Source organism: Eptesicus fuscus, chromosome 5 (assembly GCF_027574615.1).
Source record: "Eptesicus fuscus isolate TK198812 chromosome 5, DD_ASM_mEF_20220401, whole genome shotgun sequence".
Taxonomy (NCBI): Eukaryota; Metazoa; Chordata; class Mammalia; order Chiroptera; family Vespertilionidae; genus Eptesicus; species Eptesicus fuscus.
This window is the reverse complement of record NC_072477.1, coordinates 30,475,534-30,494,556: the sequence shown is the minus strand read 5'-3', so window position 1 is coordinate 30,494,556 and position 19,023 is coordinate 30,475,534. Positions and strand designations below refer to the sequence as shown.

General features: G+C 38.5%; 1 protein-coding gene across 1 annotated transcript in view; it reads left to right on the top strand.

Moving 5' to 3' along the window:
* Positions 1-19,023, top strand: part of SYNE2 (spectrin repeat containing nuclear envelope protein 2) — a 307,542-nt gene that overhangs the window by 89,126 nt on the left and 199,393 nt on the right. Inside the window, exons 11-18 of the mRNA XM_054715998.1 lie at positions 2,869-3,006; positions 8,827-8,991; positions 9,593-9,705; positions 10,767-10,929; positions 14,683-14,761; positions 15,552-15,739; positions 17,518-17,682; positions 18,524-18,673. Coding sequence (XP_054571973.1) covers positions 2,869-3,006; positions 8,827-8,991; positions 9,593-9,705; positions 10,767-10,929; positions 14,683-14,761; positions 15,552-15,739; positions 17,518-17,682; positions 18,524-18,673 — 1,161 coding nt within the window. The remainder of the gene's footprint in view (positions 1-2,868; positions 3,007-8,826; positions 8,992-9,592; positions 9,706-10,766; positions 10,930-14,682; positions 14,762-15,551; positions 15,740-17,517; positions 17,683-18,523; positions 18,674-19,023) is intronic.

Below are 19,023 nucleotides of genomic sequence, written 5' to 3'. Positions count from 1 at the left end.
AAACTCGCTGCCTGAGGGCGGAATGCGGCCCACAACGAATATTTTTGTGTCCCAGCCAATATAATGCTATGTAAGAAATGTTTTAATAAAAATTTCGTAACTTAATTTTTACAATATCCTGTTATACATCATTTTTATATATAAAAGGCTAAGTGTCTGTCCGTCCGCCTGGTAGCTGTAACACACACTGACCACCAGGGGGCAGACGCTCAACGCAGGAGCTGCCCCGATGTGCACTGGCCATTTAAAAATAAACGGCAACACGGACCTGGTGTCGACAAACCAACACTCGGCTTCCCCCAAGTGGGAAACAGGCCCCGCCACCACCCTGGATCGATACCCCACCAAATCGCAGCCAACGCTGTTAAGACCCTAAGGCGCAAAATGAGGTCCCCAGCCCAGCCCAGCCCAGCCCGGAAACGGTGGCTATGGCTATGGGCACCGGGTAATGACGTCACGTAGCTACGCCCGGCTTCCTCTCCCTAGTGACTAGCCTCCTTGGAGTTTCTTCAGCCCAGGAACCCGACTTGCTTTATAACCAGATGCAAACATTTTCCAGTTTAACCAAATGTTTGTGAAGTGTTTTCCTGTGTCTCATCTCATTTGATTCTCACAGAAGTCCTGGAGTAGGTAGATAGGAGACTCGGTAGAATCCTATTTTCTTTTCATTAGCAAGACGCGAATAGCGATATTAAAATATTCTAATTAATTTCCTTTCAATGTGCACAAATCTGTGCACTGGGATACTAGTTATTAATAATGAACTACAACGTTTGCTAATGACTGATTACTATAATTGTGTTGCATTCATTTCCCTTATGCGCCTTACGTGCAGGTGCACCATTTCTCTCCACTAATACCAGCAGCGAATATTTTAGCAGCTGGTTGCCATGGCATTAGTCTTTTACTGACTTGTTTGGTGTGCACAACAGGAAATATTTTGCTTTCGGAGAACAAGAAAAATAGGTTTATTTGCATTACGCTTATTAATTTGTGCAATTATTCAGTGTCTGGTAAGTTAATGTTCAAGAAAAATATTAATTTTTATTAAAATGTTCTATTATTTTATGTTAACGGTGACTCATTTATTTCAGCCCTTTGTATTCAGCATGTCTCTATCGAAATAAATCTACATTTTTATGAAAATTGAAGCTTTTTTTTTTTTTGCGGCCCACATAAACTTAAACTTTATTTGGCCCGTTAGCCTTTGAGTTTGACATGCTTGTTTTAGAGCAGAGATGGGCAAACTGTGGTCTGCGGGCCCCATCGCCTGTTTCTGTAAATACAGTGTTTTTGGAATATCGCCATGCCCATTAAAGGATTGTCTGTGGCTGCTTTCACACTGCAGCCCCAGAGTAGAATAGTAGCTACTGAGACCATTAGTCCATAAAGCCCAAGATATTTACTATCTTGCCTCTACAGTAGAAGTTTTATGATTCCTGGTCTAGAGTAGACCATAGTTTTCAGAGTGAGGATTGAATGAAAGAAAAATCAGGAAATTGGGAATGGGGCCATCCCAGAATTACTAACTGGAGCCAAAGTCAAGGGTCCGCAGTCCTGTTTCTGAGAATCCACTGTCCATGTAACTCTGTCCTCCCTGATTCTCCATCCTGAATGCGGTGGAGATGCTCTCATGTCCCTACACAGCTCTTGGCACCCCTGGGCCTCCATTTCCCTATCTGTTAGTGAGGAAGTTGGATGAGTCCAGCCTTTCCCACAGTAACGTTCAGTGGATTGTGTGGCTTGCCCACCACACCATCCTTTCTGGTTTGGAGCCATCGGGGAAGGAAGGGATCAGATATTCTCACTTTCCTTCCATCTCAACTGCGTAGACTTCTTGTGCTTCTTCCCTCTGGCCTGCTACGTTTTTCATTGACAAGATGCTCAGCGTCCATTGAAGTGTCTTGCTCTCACATATGTTTTTGATTTAGTAATGTGCCAGCAATTCAGGTTTTTTAACTAGAAGGCTTTATGAAGTTAATAATTATCAGAAAGAATTAAAATATTTATCCTTCAGTTTGCTTGTAAATTGAATTAAAAATGCTACCAATAATGATGGATAACGTTTTAAATTAAATTCTATGGAATTGATGACTCTTACACTCCAGCATTTCACACAAATACGAACCAAAAAAAGTTTTATTTATTAACATTTTGAGATCAGAGACAAAGTATTTTCTAAGGTCTGTATAAAATGACTTGAGAAGAATTGGCTCAAGCTTAGTTAATCATAGACTCCTCAAAAACCATTTAAAGATATGTTTTTATTGATTTTAGAGAAAGGGAGAGGGAGAGAGAGAGGAAAACATTGATGAGAGAGAAACGTCGATTGGGTGCTTCTTGCATGCCCCCTACTGGGAACTGAGCCTGCAGCCTGGGCATGTGTCCTGACCAGGAGTGGAATCAGTGACCTCTTGGTGCATGGGATGATGCTCACCCAACTGAGCTACACCAACCAGGGCTCAAAAACCACTTATACATGGTGACTGCTGTCATATAGTTCTCACTTTCTCTCGTTGTTATTTGTTGTGAACACATATTTGGGAAGGACAAACAAACTCACATTTCCCATGTGCCAGCCTGACGTGTCCTCTAGAACGGAGGGTCCTTGCTTCTCCGTTCTAGTACAAATCCAACAGCACTGATGTGAGACCAGTCTGTGACCTAGGTCACTAGGACGGCACCTGCCTTCTCCGGGGGTACTGAAGAAAGAAACTGGATCAGCGAGAGGATCCTGAATGGAGGGAATTTTACCTTATCTAAGTAAAAACTTAAATATAACCTATAGCTATGGCCCTTTCAATTACAGTTGACATTTTGTAAACTGACTTAAACATTATAGTGTTTAAAATATTCTTCTACTTGTAGAGTCTGCTGTCCTTTTTGGAGTCCTTCAGTGAAGGAAAAAAACCCGTTTTGGACATCCTGTCGATGAAAGGGAATCTGGATGAGCTGAATGAAGATCAGTTACAGTTGAGAAAAGCCTGGGATGGCCTCAACTACCAGGTTGCTATGTGATGTTAATTAGAAGAACATTTTCATTGGGCAACTTTGTTTGTTGGAAGAGAACTTCAGATTTCCATGAGGAATTCTATAAAATATAGGATAGATGCTTCAGCAGAAAGTTGGGAGAATGCTCTTAATATTTTCTCCAGGGTCCCATTGGGTAGTGGGTGATATTTAAATAGGAATTTATAGTATTCTACTTAGAAAAAAATCGCATGCTTATCAAGTTCTTACGTTTGCCATCAATTCTTGGCTTGCCTCAGTAGATTAGCCATGTTCTGATTCACTTACAGCTTCCTCTCTACGATGGACCAGTGTCATGTGTCACTATCAATAGAAGCTCAAAGGGGGTTGGGAGAAACCCAGAGAGAATGTGTAAGGATGAATGTGTGTATGTGTGGCTGAATATTTCTGTGTGATTTCAATCTGTATTATGGCCCAGGATATGGCGTATATTGGTGCACATATTATTTGTACTAGAAATGAACATGTATTTTGTAAGTTATTGGGGATAGTGTTCGATAAATATAAATTAAGGTGATTGATAGTGTTTAGATTATCTGGTCTTGACTGATATTTTGTCCAGTTCTATCAATTGAATCCTTCCTTTAATTCTGTTAAATTTTGCTTCATATATTTTACACTTTGTCATCAGGTGTGTACATTTATGATTGTTATATCTTCCTGATGAATTGACATTTTTACCATTATGAGATATTCCTTTTTATCTCTGGCAGTTTTGTTTTTCTTGATGTCTACTTAATCTAACATCAGTACAATCATTCCAGTCTTCTCTTGCTGATTGCTTCATTGACTTTCAGCCTATTTGAGTCTTTATATTTAAACTAGGGGCCTGGTGCATGAATTCGTGCACGGGTGGGGTCCAGCGGGCCCACCCCAATTGGGGCTGATCAGGGCTGGGCTGGCGGGGGGGAGGGACTGTGGGAGGTTGGCTGGCCAGCCCCACCCCTGATCAGGATGGGGGCGGTGATTGGGGGCCAGGCCGGCCAGGGGGAGGGGTCACAGGAAGTTGGGTGGGTGATCAGGGCCCCCATTGGGCCAGTTGGCCACTACAGTGTCATAGGGACCAGTCATTTTAGTCATTTGGCTGTTCCAGTCGCTTGGCTTTTATGTATATAGATTGCATCTCATATAGGCAATATATAGCTGGATCTTGCTTTCTATTCACTCTGACAATCTCTGCCTTTTAATTGAAATGTTTAGTCATGTAATTATTGATATGGTTCAATGTAGGTAACCATTTTTTTCTTTTTGTGTGTGTTTATTTCCTCTCTTTTTTGTATTTCTATTCTTTTTCTTCCTGTCTCATTTTAGATTGTTAATATTTTTAGAATTCCATTTTAATTTGTTTATTGGCTTTTTGGCTCTATATCTTTCTATTATATTTTTAGTGGTATTACAATATACATTCTAAAATTTTACAGTCTATTTAAATAACTTCTAAGTTATTGTATAACTTAAAACGTAGCAACTTGCAGTTAAATTGATTCATTTATCTCTCATATTTTATGCTATAGTTGCTTTGTATATAAATATGTATACATGACACAGACATGCGTTTTAAAGTCCCCAAGACCATGTTATATATTTTTGCTCAAAACAGTCATATGTTAAAGAAAGTAAGAGGTAAAATTAGTCTTTTATATTTATCTAGATATTTACCATTTACAGTGTTCTTCATTTCTTCCTAGAGATTTGAGTTCCACCCGAACTTATTTTCCTTCAGCCTGAAAAACTTCCTTTAACTTATAATGCAGGTCTGTGGGTGACACGTTCTTACTTTCCTTTGATGTCTAAATATCTTTATGTGGCCTTCATTCTCTTTTTTGATATCTTTATTACGGTATAATTTATGTACCATAGAACTCACTCAGTTTAAATGGATAATTAAATGAGTTTTAGTGAATCTACAGAGTTGTAACACAGATAGCAGGACCTGCAAGTCAAAAATGCTCTTGGGCCCGGGAACAGTTTACGGATCCCTGCTCAGGGCTCTTGGCCGTCAGCAGTGGCAGCCTGGTTTAGAGTACGCTGTTCACACCATTTATGAAGAGTGTCAGATAGTATCCCAGTGGCTACACAAGCCGCCCTGTCAGAGCACCTGCGTTCGGAGAGGTAGCGCAGCTCCAGGAATCTTCCCACCATTGGCTGTGCTCATTGATCCCTAGCTGTGACGGCGAGCCCTGTGAAGGGCAGGGGCTCTCTGTTCCAAATCCTCGCAAAACAGACATACTGTCTGTACAGTTCAGGCTGTCCCAGGCCACAGAGACCTGGCCTGATTTTCTGAATATGATTTGGAAAAATTGCCCCAAATAATGAGAAAAAACCACAGAAAGAACTATTTTGCAAGGTTGGGTGCTGCGAATTAATAGTACGTAGAAAATCCATCCCTTCGGTAGAATGAAGCTCATTTTCTTGGTGTGGGAAAATGAGGCGTATTAATTTTAATGTTCATCAGGTGTACCAAAGAAAATACCGCCTCGATAGTTTCTGGTTCAGCTGTTTGAGAACACAGGTATCTCAAAGCTTCCTAGTAACTGGTTTCATTTTAAGCCCGCTATGAGGAATGGCAACGTTATGTTATTTTGACCTGACAAGATCTTATAGAAATTTCCAGCCAAATGCAGAATTCCCAACAGGGAGACAGAAAGGGCGGAGCCATGTTATCTATGTTAAGTGAGAAAGGAGTGGGTTGAAAGGTAAACATCTTTCCTCTCCTGACTACTTCACGGAGGGCAGCCCTGAGTCAGAAAGCACACATGGGGTTTCATTCCAAAACATGCAGCTCTCTTTTCATTGTGAAAAGAATAACAGCTGACTTAGAGGTATTATTTGTAGCCTCTCTTTAACTCAGTCATATATCAGTTTTCTACTTTATTTTTTTGGCAAATGCACAAAAAATTCAGATATAATAAAAATACATCTAATTTGCTTATATTAAAAACTTGTCATAATGGAACTTTTTTCATTGTTTTTCTACCTGGAGGCTTAGTGATATACCACTAGTGATTTAAGATTATAGACTTGTCTTTTGCCATACGCCTTTTGAGAAAATAAACTTGCAAGACAATTAGAGCAAAACAAAGTACTGCCTGGTATTACTTATGTGTGGAATCTAAACACAATGTCAAACTCAGAAACGGAGGAGAAAAGTGATTGCGAGGGACGGGAGGTGGGGAAATTGGGAGAGGTTGGAAAAAAGGAAAAACTTTCAGCTAAAAGGTGAATAAGGTCTGAGGGTCTAACGTAAAACATGGTGACTATAGTGGATAGCACTGTGGTATATCATTGAAATTTGCTAAGAGAGTAGAACTTAAGTGGTCACACACACAAAAAAAGATAAATATGTGAAGCGATGGGTGTGTTAATTACGTAGATGGTGGGAAACATTTCACAATATATATATCAAATTACCACAATGTACACTTTCAATATCTTACAATTTTATTTGTCAATTATACCTCAGTAATGATGAAAAATGCAGAACAAAATGCAAAAACGGTAATATTTAATACTATTTATGAATAGTTCCATTTGACTGCCTTAAAGGAGCCTAGCTTTGTCCTAATTTTTTACATCTTTATTCTTGGGTAGTTGATTAAATGTTTTTTGTTTTTTTATATTTGCCTTGCATATAGTAGGTACCCAGTAAATGTTTTTGAAGGAATGATGAATCAAATAACCCATGTAAAATTCAAACTTTGCTTATTCTTTTCTCTCTGTAAAAACAATTTAACTGTAAGAATAGTGGCATTTCATTTAGTAGAAATATAATGGAAAGAGAAAAGACAGAATGAAAACATACTTTCACTAGAGGAAATCATTTGAGTGAAACAAATTTTGATTTGTGCTTGATCTTCATAGGGGTGTCTTTGAAATGAGAATTCCAAAAAACACCATAAAAGAACCATATGAATTCAGATTAAAAAATCACATTCTCAATAGGGTCATCAAGAAAGGTGGTGGCCAATTAGAAAAGATATATGCACCCCTTTGTTCATAGCACAATTCACCATAGCTAAGATTTGGAAACAGCCTAAGTGCCCATCTGTAGATGAGGGGATTAAAAAACTGTGGTACATCTACACAATGGAATACTACACTGTGGTAAAAAAGAAGGAGTTCTTACCATTTGCAACAGCATGGATGGAACTGGAGAGCATTATGCTAAGTGAAATAAGCCAGTCAGAGAAAGAGAAATATCACATGATCTCACTCATTTATGGAATATAATGAACAACACAAACTGATTAACAAAAACAGATCCAGAGACAGAGAAGCATCAATCAGACCATCAAACCTCAGAGGGAAGGTAGGGGAGGGTGGGAGTAAGGGGGAGAGATCAACCAAAGGACTTGTATGCATGCATATAAGCCTAAACATGGACACAGACAACAGGGGAGTGAGGGCATGACTGGGGGGGATGGCGGGGGCTAATGGGGGAGATGAGGACATGTATGTAATAACTTAATCGATAAAGAAATAAAAAAAGAAAAAAAAGAAAGGTGGTGGCTTCGGAGCTGAATGTTTATCGTACTTAAGAATTCTGGTCATTGGTGCTGAGTTCGTGTTCTTCCCAGATTTGCCCTGGCACGTCTGCCTGGCTGTATTATATTGCTGACCACATTTTCCTGCAACTGTGTATTTATCTGCTTCTCCCGCTGGGAGGTCCAGGCAAGAACTGTAACTTTTATTCATCTGGTTGACCCTCAGATGTAGAAGATTGTATTAAACTTACTGCCCCTTCATGGCAGTTGGGTCTGCGCCAGGCCCAGCTCTTGTTTTTATTCACTTGTTTAATTGTGTGTTACTTCCTTTTACACCAGTCCCCTCCTTTCTCCTTAGGTCAGCACTGTGAGGTCCTTAGTGTGTATCTTTTTATTTTATGTTTTTGCAAAATGCATGTTGTGTTTTTGTGTCCATCTATTTTTAAGTTGTGTAAGTTGATGTTGTGTATTAGTCTGTTTCTTACTTTCATTTTTGAGTACATTTACCCTGTGGCCTGTGCGTTATCTAAGTTGTGTCTAGCCAGTACTCTGTGGTGTGTTATCACATGTCCCCTGTCCACTTCAGAAGTCTTGTGTATCTTTATCCCCAATGCTTACACAATAGATTATTCTTGTTTGTTCAGTGAAAGAAAGAATGAATGAATGAATGAGTGAGTGAGTGAGTGAGTGAATGTGTGAATGAGTGAGGATGTGAGTTTCCATGGTACTTAGTAGGAGGAAGGGGCAGCAAGAAACAGCGAGAGCTGGGAGTGCAGTCGGTGTTTGGGGAAATCTGTAGTTGGCAGCTGTGTGACTTGTGTGCACGTAGGGACTGGTGGGAAGGCCGAGGAAGAAGGGTCGCCTGCATCGTGGGGGTTTCAATGAAGGACAGATATTCAGGAGATGTATGGAGATATTTGATGTGAATATACAATTAGGGCACATGAGGAAAATGTAATCTATAAACCTGTTTGCGAGGTGTAGTTGTAATGTCAGAGAACACAGGGCATACTACATTTGAATCTACCCATGCTTAAGAGGTGCTTTAAGTATTTCTAATTTCCCTCTCACAGCTGATTATGGATTTATGAAAACATTTGCTTTTATTCTTGTGCCCTCTTCTCCTGCAGCTGTTAAATCATTTCCTTGATCAGCAGTGATCTTTAGAACTAAGAAGTTTATCCATTGATAAAGATTTCCTTAACTAATGGATCAGAGAAACTTTAAAGAATTAAACATAATATGTGTGAAGAGATAAACTAGAAGAATGTCTGCTGAAGAACATGTCCCCCCACCCTTTTTTCTTCTTCAGATTAACGTGTGGAAAACAAAGCTGAATGATGACTTGCCTTCTCCCCTCCACCAAATCGAAGCTTGGCTCCGGGAGGTAGAGGGGCTTACAGATGCTGCCTTGCCCACCTCCCACGATTACTATGAAGCCATAGCGCTAATGGAAGAGAAAATGGCTTTATTCAAGGTTGGAAAAGAAAAAAAGAAGCATTGAAAAATCTATACTTTGTTAAGACTGCTCTTGAGAGAGACTTTGTCCTGGCGAGAAGGGAAGGAAATAGAGTGGATATTTTAGGGTAGTTTAGAATTAGTCCCTCAGGGAGATACGGGGCCTGAAAGGTTCCTTCATGTTCTTCATGAACGTTGTGCTAGTTTAAGGTGGAAACAATAACATAGAACAAGTGAGTTCTAAACCTTCTGCAAGTCCGACAGAAGAGGAGGGGAAGCTGGTTTAAAATGTGGGAGGTTGGGTTCTCACTAAGAAGTCATGAAGACTTTGGTAGATGAAATTCATAGCATTGCAGCAAGGGATGGAAAATACACCCGAAAACAAAAGATTTTAATAATGCTTTTGCCAAAGAAACGACAGTCTGCTTCTCTGTAAAACTGATCTAGTTTAAGACATTTTCTGCAAATATTTATTCAGAAAATCTTAGTATAAAAAAAAGAAAACACTTATAATTTTAAAAAAAGATGCAATGCATGTGGAGAGCAAATGAGATGAACGAGCCCTCAATTACAATGTTTGACAATAAACCTAGTTCCTCTCATGCTAAATGTCTTTGCAGAATCTGATGGATAAATGTGACTGTCACTCAAAAACTCTCCTGGCATTTGAAAATAGAGATGAAAAACAGTTGCCGTTGGTACCAGCTTACAAATTGGAGGAAATGAAAAGACGGTTTGTAACACCTCACAGCTGCTGAAACCATCCATGTTTGAGCACTAAATTGTGCAATAGGGACCAGAAAAGATGTTTAGATAATTTCTGACAAGTATTCTTTATATCTTGATAACAGTACCTTGCTGTTTGGTGTAATAGCAACACACTATCAGGCTAACATACTTTCTCTTTTCTATTGGATGGTAGGATGTGATGGTAGAAAAGTTTGGGCTTGCAGTCAGAAACTGAGCTATGTATCTTGGTTTTGGCCAAGTTCCTCTACGTGTTCATTTGTAAATATAGGTTAATGTTGGTCACCGTGTTCCTGCCTCATAAGGCTATGGGGTGAAATAAGAGGAGGTCCTTCGGATACTACAAATATAAATATTATTTAACTGATGGTGGTCCGCATTACCTTCTCTTTTCTCATTATTATTTATTTTTAATTAATTAATTTTTAAAATTGATTTCAGAGAGGAAGGGAGAGGAAGAGAGAGAGATAGATACATCAATGATGAGAGAGAATCATTGATTGGCTGCCTCCTGCACGCCCCACACTGGGATCGAGCCCGCAACCCAGGCATGTGCCCTGACCGGGAATTGAAATCGAACCGGGACCTCCTGGTTCATAGGTCCATGCTCAGACACTGAGCCATGGGCTGGGCTCTTTTCTCATTATTTATAAGCAACTTATTAGAATGATAATAAGAAGGTATTTGCCTTAATAATGAAAGCTGTTTTTAATATGTCAGTGTTGAAGTTATAGTAGTTGCATTAAGTTATGCAGAAGTTTTCAAATTTATTAAAATATTCTGGATATTGACATTTTATTGTAGAATTTGTCAACAGGGTTATAATTTCTTGAGAAAATGTTCTGTTACATGTTTTCACCTTAGAAATAATTATTATATATTTAGCCACAAGTTTGTTTTCCTTTGTTTAAAAAAGATTTGAGGATACATCTGAGTACCATGTGTTTAAAAGAAAAAAGGTAGAGCCCCAATGTTTTTAAAATGCTACATATCTGACATTTGGCCCATAATATTAAGTTAAATTCTAAAACCGGCACTATTTTTCAGAATCAACAATATTTCGGGGAAAAAATTCATTCCACTTCTAGAATTTCATTACTATAAGTGCTCAGTCCTTGGTTTGCTAGATGAAGTGAAATCAAAATTGAAGGCTTGGAACATCAAGTATGGGAGCAAAGAATCGGTGGAATTGCTGCTGGAAGACTGGCATGTAAGCCTTTTATTTCATGTCTTAGAAACTGTTCTCCATATCTGGGTGCTGGGTTGGCATTTTTCTTTGGCACAATTTCCCTTTATCTTTTCAGGTTTCCAGATGGGTTTTTTGGTAACTTCCATTAGCTTAAATGTTGCCTGGAGAAAAGAATTACAGGTAGTTCAATAACAGACATCAGGAAAGAGTAAGAAAAAAACCCCAGTATTATTTACTACAACAGGGGAGATTGAGCTAACCTGTTAACATAATAGAGAAAGTTTCAATGTTATTTCCATTAAAAATTTCTATTTTCACTTACTGGACATCTTTTTCCCCACCCAGATAAATGGTTTTGTCCAAAAATTAATTTTTTTCTTAGAACATTTTAATCTTAGCTTGTCAGGTATTTTTTTTTTTTTTTAGTTCTTTTTTTATTTTTTATTTTATTGTATTGCTCAATTTAGCCTTTCAGTTTTAAGGGTGGGAAAAACAGCACATTTTGCATTGAGGCTTTTTGTAGGGAGAGGGCTTAGCTCTTGAAATTTATAGGAAAAAATAGAGCAAACAACTTAAATATAAGTGTGGTCATTTGTAAGTTACAACTAAAGCATCCTAGGAATGTCATTTCTACAGTTAGTCCTTGTCATCATACTTGCTGTTTCCCTCTTTTTGGAATGAGGTAAAAAGAATAATCCAAGATTGTAAATTTTAATTACAAAAACTGAAAAACATGAAGAGAGATATATTTATAAATATGATTTAAACACCGTACATTCTCAAATAGAAAGTAGCATTCTAAATTAGACTAGACTTTGAATATTTTATTTCTTTGATTATTTTCCCATTTAAGTAATCATATAATCAATATATGATTAAGTGTACAAAAATATCAATTATTGATTAATTGCATTTTTCCATAGCATACTTTGCTTGTATAGGACACATAATAATTTAGTTAATTGTAATTTCTCAAATGTTTCTGCACGATGGATCGTATCTTTTTTTTTTTTTTTAATATTTACTAATTTTTTTTATTTTTTTTTTTTTATTTTTTAAAGAATCTTTATTGTTCAGATTACAATTGTTTCTCCTTTTTCCACACATATCTCCCCACCACCCAGTTCCTACCCCCCCTCTTCCCTTACCTCCCCCCCCCGCTGTCCTTATCCATAGGTGTATGATTTTTGTCCAGTCTCTTCCCATATTCCCCACACAGACACCCCTTTCCCCCTGAGAATTATCAATCCACTCCCATTCTATGCCTGATTCTATTAAGTTCACCAGTTTATTCTGTTCCTCAAATTTTTAATTCACTTGACTTTTAGATTCACTTGTTGATAGATATGTATTTGTTGTTCATAATTTTTATCTTTCTTCTTCTTTTTCCTCTTTTTAAAGAATACCTTTCAGCATTTCATATAATGCTGGTTTGGTGGTGATGAACTCCTTTAGCTTTTTCTTATCTGTGAAGCTCTTTATCTGCCCTTCAATTCTGAATGATAACTTTGCTGGGTAGAGTAGTCTTGGTTGTAGGTTCCTGCTATTCATCACTTTGAATATTTCTTGCCACTCCCGTCTGGCCTGCATGGTTTCTGTTGAGAAATTAGCTGATAATCGTATGGGAGCTCCCTTGTAGGTAACTAACTGTTTTTCTCTTGCTGCTTGTAAGATTCTCTCTTTGTCTTTTGCTCTTGGCATTTTAATTATGATGTGTCTTGGTGTGGTCCTCTTTGGATTCCTTTTGTTTGGGGTTCTGTGAGCTTCCTGGACTTGTAAGTCTATTTCTTTCATCAGGTGGGGGAAGTTTTCGTTCATTATTTCTTCAAATAGGTTTTCAGCATCTTGCTCTCTCTCTTCTTCTGGTACCCCCATAATTCTGATGTTGGTTCGCTTGAAGTTGTCCCAGAGGCTTCTTACACTATTTTCAACTTTCTGAATTCTCTTCTCTTCATGCTTCTCTGGAAGAGTGTCCTTGGCCTCTTTGTATTCCAAATCTTTGAGTTGATTCTTGCAGTCCTCTAGTCTGCTTTTGGGTCTCTGTATAATATTTTTTATCTCAGTCAGTGTATGTTTAATTTCTAGTTGGTCCTCATTGAATTTATCGGCCTTTTCAGGAAGAGTGTCCTTGGCCTCTTTGTATTCCAAATCTTTGAGTTGATTCTTGCAATCCTCTAGTCTGCTTTTGGGTCTCTGTATAATATTTTTTATCTCAGTCAGTGTATGTTTAATTTCTAGTTGGTCCTCATTGAATTTATCGGCCTTTTCAGGAAGAGTGTCCTTGGCCTCTTTGTATTCCAAATCTTTGAGTTGATTCTTGCAATCCTCTAGTCTGCTTTTGGGTCTCTGTATAATATTTTTTATCTCAGTCAGTGTATGTTTAATTTCTAGTTGGTCCTCATGGAATTTATCGGCCTTTTCCATGAAATTCTTGAAAAACCTTATAACCGTGGTTTTGAACTCTATGTCCAGTCGCTTGTTCTCCTCCATTTCTTTGGTTTGTGATCTGTTTCCTTGCCTTCTCATATTCTCTGCTTCCCTAAGTTGGTAGGGTAGTTTTGTGTACTAGGTGTCCTATTGGTTCAGCGGGTCAGCCTCCCAGTTACTTGAGGTGGACACTCTTGGTGTACCCTTGTGTACTGTGTGTCCCCCAGCAGGAGCTACAGCAAGGGGTAGTTTTCTCCTCCTTTGCTTGGGTGGTTTTGGAGCAGTCTGACTGGAGCTGCAGTTGGTTAAGCTGCTCCAGAACAGGCCATTTATATGCAAAAGCCGCTGTGTGGAGCCGGGGCGGGTTTGTAGAATGTGCGAGGCGGGGCCTCAGGGTGGGGCCTTAGGGCTGGGCGGGGTCTCAGGGCGTCACTAGGCTGGGGCGTGGCCAACGGCGATGGCTGCCATCAGCCGTCTCTGCCTTTCCATGTTTCCAAGTCCCTGCGCCCCGCGCTCCAGCGCAGTAAACAATGATTGCTGGGCGCACCACTGCAAAAAAGTCACTCTCACTTTCCGACCCGATGGCCGAGAGTCCAGCTTCTCCCCGTAGGTGCCTGGGTCCCCCGAGTGTCCCCAGAAACTGGATTTCAGAGTGATCGGGAGCTTGTCTCCCTGCGGGTTGAAGAAAAGCCGCGCACCCAGCCGCCCGCCGCCGGCCCGATTCGCGTGCCTCCGTACCTCAGCTTTTCAGCGATTGTGCTTCTTTCTCTTCTTAGTTGTAAATCTTCCACTCAGCCAGCTTTCCCGTGGTTCTGGGTGGTAGACGTTTTTGTCTTTTAGTTGTATTTTTGAAATTGTTGTGTGAGGCAGCAGATTAGTTGTTTAACTATGCCGCCATCTTCGGATCGTATCTTTTTATAACATACTGTAAATTTATCTAATAAAATTATTCAATATTAAAAAATACATGAAATAAGAGAAACTGATACAGATTATGCAATATTAGTAAATATGTCGGGTAGAAGGTTTTGAGATTGCTGTAAATACTTCACATGCCTTTTCCCACGAGAGGAACCATTGTGGAACCATATCACCACATTAAGATAAACTTTTTAGGTTTCATACCTACATAATGTTCATAGCCATACTTATGGTTCCTAGACCTTAACTTTCTCTCTTCATGAACTGCTCTTCTTCTTTTTCTACCCAAATATGTAGTTTAAAGCCTTAAAGAAATTTTGGTGCCTAAGTGTTTCATCAATGTTTATATGTTTATGTCTGGATTTCTTTGCACATTTTAAAAAGTGTAAACTGTTAATATGTTTTTTTCCATCTTCCTTGTCCTAGACATTTATTGAAGAAAAAGACTTCCTAGCTCAACTTGAATCTTCTTTTCAGAAATGTGAAGAAATTCATAAGAATTTGGGTAAAGTTATACAGTTACTTTTTGATGGAATAGTCACTTAAAAATAGCATTTTTATCTCTTTAACTTTCTTTATACCTTAACTAGAGGCCCGGTGCACGGATTCGTGCACTAGTGGGGTCTCTCAGCCTGGCCTGTGGGGATCAGGCGAAACTGGCTCTCCAATATCCCCTGAGGGGTCCTGGATTGCGAGAGGGTGGTTCTTGGGTGACGCACCCCAGAATCGGGCTCCTCCTCCTCTGGTTCTGGGTGCATCACCCAAGAACCGCAGCTGCCAAGTCACTGCAGCTCGTCAGCTCCTGCGTTGAGCATCTGCCCCCTGGTGATCAGTGTATGTCATAGCTACTGGTCAGCCAGTCAAAACGTTGGCCAATCAGCCAGTCGCTTAGGCTTTTATATATATAGATGTTTTTTTTTTTTTTATTAATTGATTTTTAGATAGAGAGGAAGGGAGAGAGAGAAACACCTATGTGAGAGAGAAACATTGATCAGTTGCCTCTTGTGCATGCCCCTGACCTAGGAGCGAACCCATAATCTGAGTATGTGTCCTGACTGGGAATCAAACCTGAAACCTTTTGGTGTAAGGGATGACACTCCAACGGAGTCACCTGGCCAGGGCTACCTTAATGTTTTACATGCATGTTTTCTTTGGAAAATTCTTGCATTTACTTTTAATATTGTCAGAGTACATATTTATTTTGCCACTATTAATATGCAAATATTTTTCTTCACAGTGTTTTCTTAATAAAAAACTGTTCTCTAAAATAACTTTTTGTTTTGTTAACATTATAGGTGGAGAATATCAGAATGTTAGTGAACAATATACGATGATGGAACATAATATCTCTATGTGCCGAAAAAGCATAGATAATGTGAGGTCCACTCTGCAGAAGGTTCTGGCATGCTGGACTACGTACACGGAGAAGCTCCGCTTCCTAAAGGCTTGTTTTGAGGAGACAAAGAAGGAACAAATTACAGAGGTATTTGCAGTCTGACGGCATCTGCTCAATTGTACTTTGTTGTTTTGTTTGGAGACCCTCCTTTTCAGTCCAAAAACTAGATGCCAGGGAAGAATAAGCACAACTGTTGGAAAATTCTCCAAGGTTTGGAAAGAGTTCAGTTTCTTCCTAATGAAACTGCCAAAGACGTTTTCTCCTCATTATAGGTTTTACACACACACACACACACACACACACACACACACACACACGCACACACACAGCTTTACTGAGGTATAAGTTACATACACAGTATAGCTTTTGGAAGATTGATTACTACTTTTTTTTCTTTTTAAAGAAAATAAAAGACTTAGAGTAGTGGATCGCATATAGACATATTTAAAATAAATTGATGCTTTAAAAAGTTTAATTTTTCACTTGAAACAAAATAGTGTGCAAATAGAACACATGAAAAATAAGAATATACCAGTACTATTCAAATACATATGTAGTACAAGGTTTGGCAAATAGAAGGCACAATAAATATTTGTTTAATGACTAAAAAAAAAGTTTATTTTTTCAATTCAATACTTTTTATTTCCTTTTTATTAAATGTATTGGGTGTCACTGGTTCACCAAATTAAACAGGTTTCAGGTGCACAAGTCCACAACACATCGTCTGTACACTGTACTGTGTGCTCACCCAAGTCAAGTCTCTGTTCATCACCATTCATCCCCCCCATACCCTCCTCCACTTCCCCCTAGCAGTCACCACTCTGTTGTCCATGCCCATGAGTTTTTTTCCTTATTCTTTTTTGCTCAATTCCTTTAGCCCTTCCATTCAATTCTTTTGAGCTCTAAAACCTTTCTGAGTTTCTAGAGGAGGGAAATCAAAATACCTTAGAATTCTGTGGAGAGGTGTGGAAGAAATTTTAGTGTAATTAATTATTGTTTCATTTGCTATTGATGTAATAATTAGTTTTATGATTCTTCTCTGAAGTAGTATTTGTTTTCCTCTGTTGCAAATGGATATAGCTAGCCTCTCAGACTAAACATTTTTAGGTAGAAACTAAAATTACTCAACAGTAAAGAGGCTGTTTACATGAAGGAAAATTTGTGTGTGTGAGCACAAAAAGAGTATTTGAGGGGGTTAGTGAGGCATTACCTCTCCCTGCCACCTATAATGAGATTAGAAAAGCATATCTTTGCCTTTCAACAGTTCTGTTTTTAAAGTTCTTTTATTAAAATTCCCATAACTCTGAGAAAAATAACACTTTAAGTCTTGCAGTTCCCAAACTCTGTGCTAAGGTGACCTGAGCTGCCAAAGAGAACTCTTTAAATTAAAGGGAAAAAATTTAAATTTAAAGGTAATTTAAATTTTGAGGGAGATACAACAAAACTTGTCTGTTACACTGTGAAAATTACTACTAAGTTTTTTGGACCTGACTACTTAAAAATGAGAGCTTTTAGATGTTTTTTTCTGAGTCCATGAAAATACTACTGAGACATTAGAAGTGCCACACCTGAAAAAGTTTGAGAACCTTTGCTCTGAGCTCATCAGCCACTTAGAAAGGTGGACGATCAGATGCTTCCCAAGAGTCCAGGACCAGGAGTGGTGTCAGACAGCTGCTGCCTGCCGGTTAGCGCTCAGGGATGAGGAGCCAGATCAGTATGGACGGGAGCATCCGCTAAAGGGAGGGTCAGAATCTCTGCAGAATCCTCACGTTTGCTTGCAGTCAACCTGGGTAAAGATCTGTTTACAGATCATAGAAAGACTGATATTCTGCCGTTAAAATATCATGTTGCTTATGTTTATGTAGGTTCCTTCTGAGACACTATCCCAGTGGAATCTTGAACACACCACTTTAAACGAAGTGGGAAATTTCTTAATTCAAGTCAGCAATGATGAATTTGGATCATCGATTTCTAAAGAACTGAGAAGGCTGAATAAAAGATGGAGAAAGTTTGTTACAAAAACTCAGCTCGTAAGTTTTTGGGCTTTTTTTGGTAACAGCTTCATTGAGATAAAAGTCACATACCATACAACCCATTCCTGTGTATAATCGTGGTTTTTAGTATAGTCAGAGCTGTGCAGCCATCAGCATAATCAGAACAATTTCATCACCTCATAAAGAAACTCTGTACCTATTAGCAGTCACTCTCCACTTCCTCCCACCCTCAGCCTTAGGCAAGCGAGATATCACGTTATGTCTGCATAGATTAGCCTATTTTGGATATTTCACATTAAGTGGGATCATATAATATATAGTCTTTTGTTTCTTTTCTTTTTTAGTGTAATGTTTTCAAGGTTCATCCATGTTGTAGCATATATTAGTTCTTTATTCCTTTTTATTGACAAATAATAATAGTCTATGTGGTATGGCGAGACCACATTTTATTTATTCATCGATTGGTTGATTTGGCTTCTTTCCACCCTTTTGACTATTATGAATAATGTTGCTGTGAACATTCATGTACAAGTTTTTGTGTGAACATATACAACTCTCTAGTGAATTTCTTTTACCATTAAAGAATAATGTTAAGTTTTTTGCCTACTAGATTTCAAACTTCTGAGAACATACACTGAGCTTTATTTATCTTTGTATTTGGTAAAGTGCTTAATAAAAGCAAACCTTACATAATTTTTGAGTTTAAATTATTAAATTATTCTTTTTCTTATTCTTAACAATTTGAGACTGAGGTGTTTTATAGGAAATGCTCCTATTTTAAAATATATTGAATATATTATGTCCATTTATTATTGGTAATAATATACCTTAGCATAAAAATATGAGCATTAAGTTTTATGACATTAATTTCTTATAGGAAATGAAACTGCCACTTATAAAAAAGCAGGAACAGCCCGTTCATGATAATTCTGAAAATATGCAGCCATCTAAAGAAGAAAAACCAATGGTTGACTCTTCAACAGATACTCCATTGGAACTTCCTGAAAATCACGATCAGAATATAAAGGTGAAGTAGTCATACTTTATAGCAGTGGTTCTCAACCTTTCTAATGCCGCAACCCTTTAATACAGTTCCTCATGTTCTGGTGACCCCTAACCATAAAATTATTTTCGTTGCTACTTCATAACTGTACTTTTGCTACTGTTAATGAATCGTAATGTAAATATCTGTGTTTTCCGATGGTCTTAGGCGACCCTGCTAGCGGTTGGAGCCTAAGACCATCGGAAAACACAGATATTTACATTACGATTCCTTAACAGTAGCAAAATTACAGTTATGAAGTAGCAACGAAAATAATTTTATGGTTAGGGGTCACCACAACATGAGGAACTGTATTAAAGGGTTGCGGCATTAGA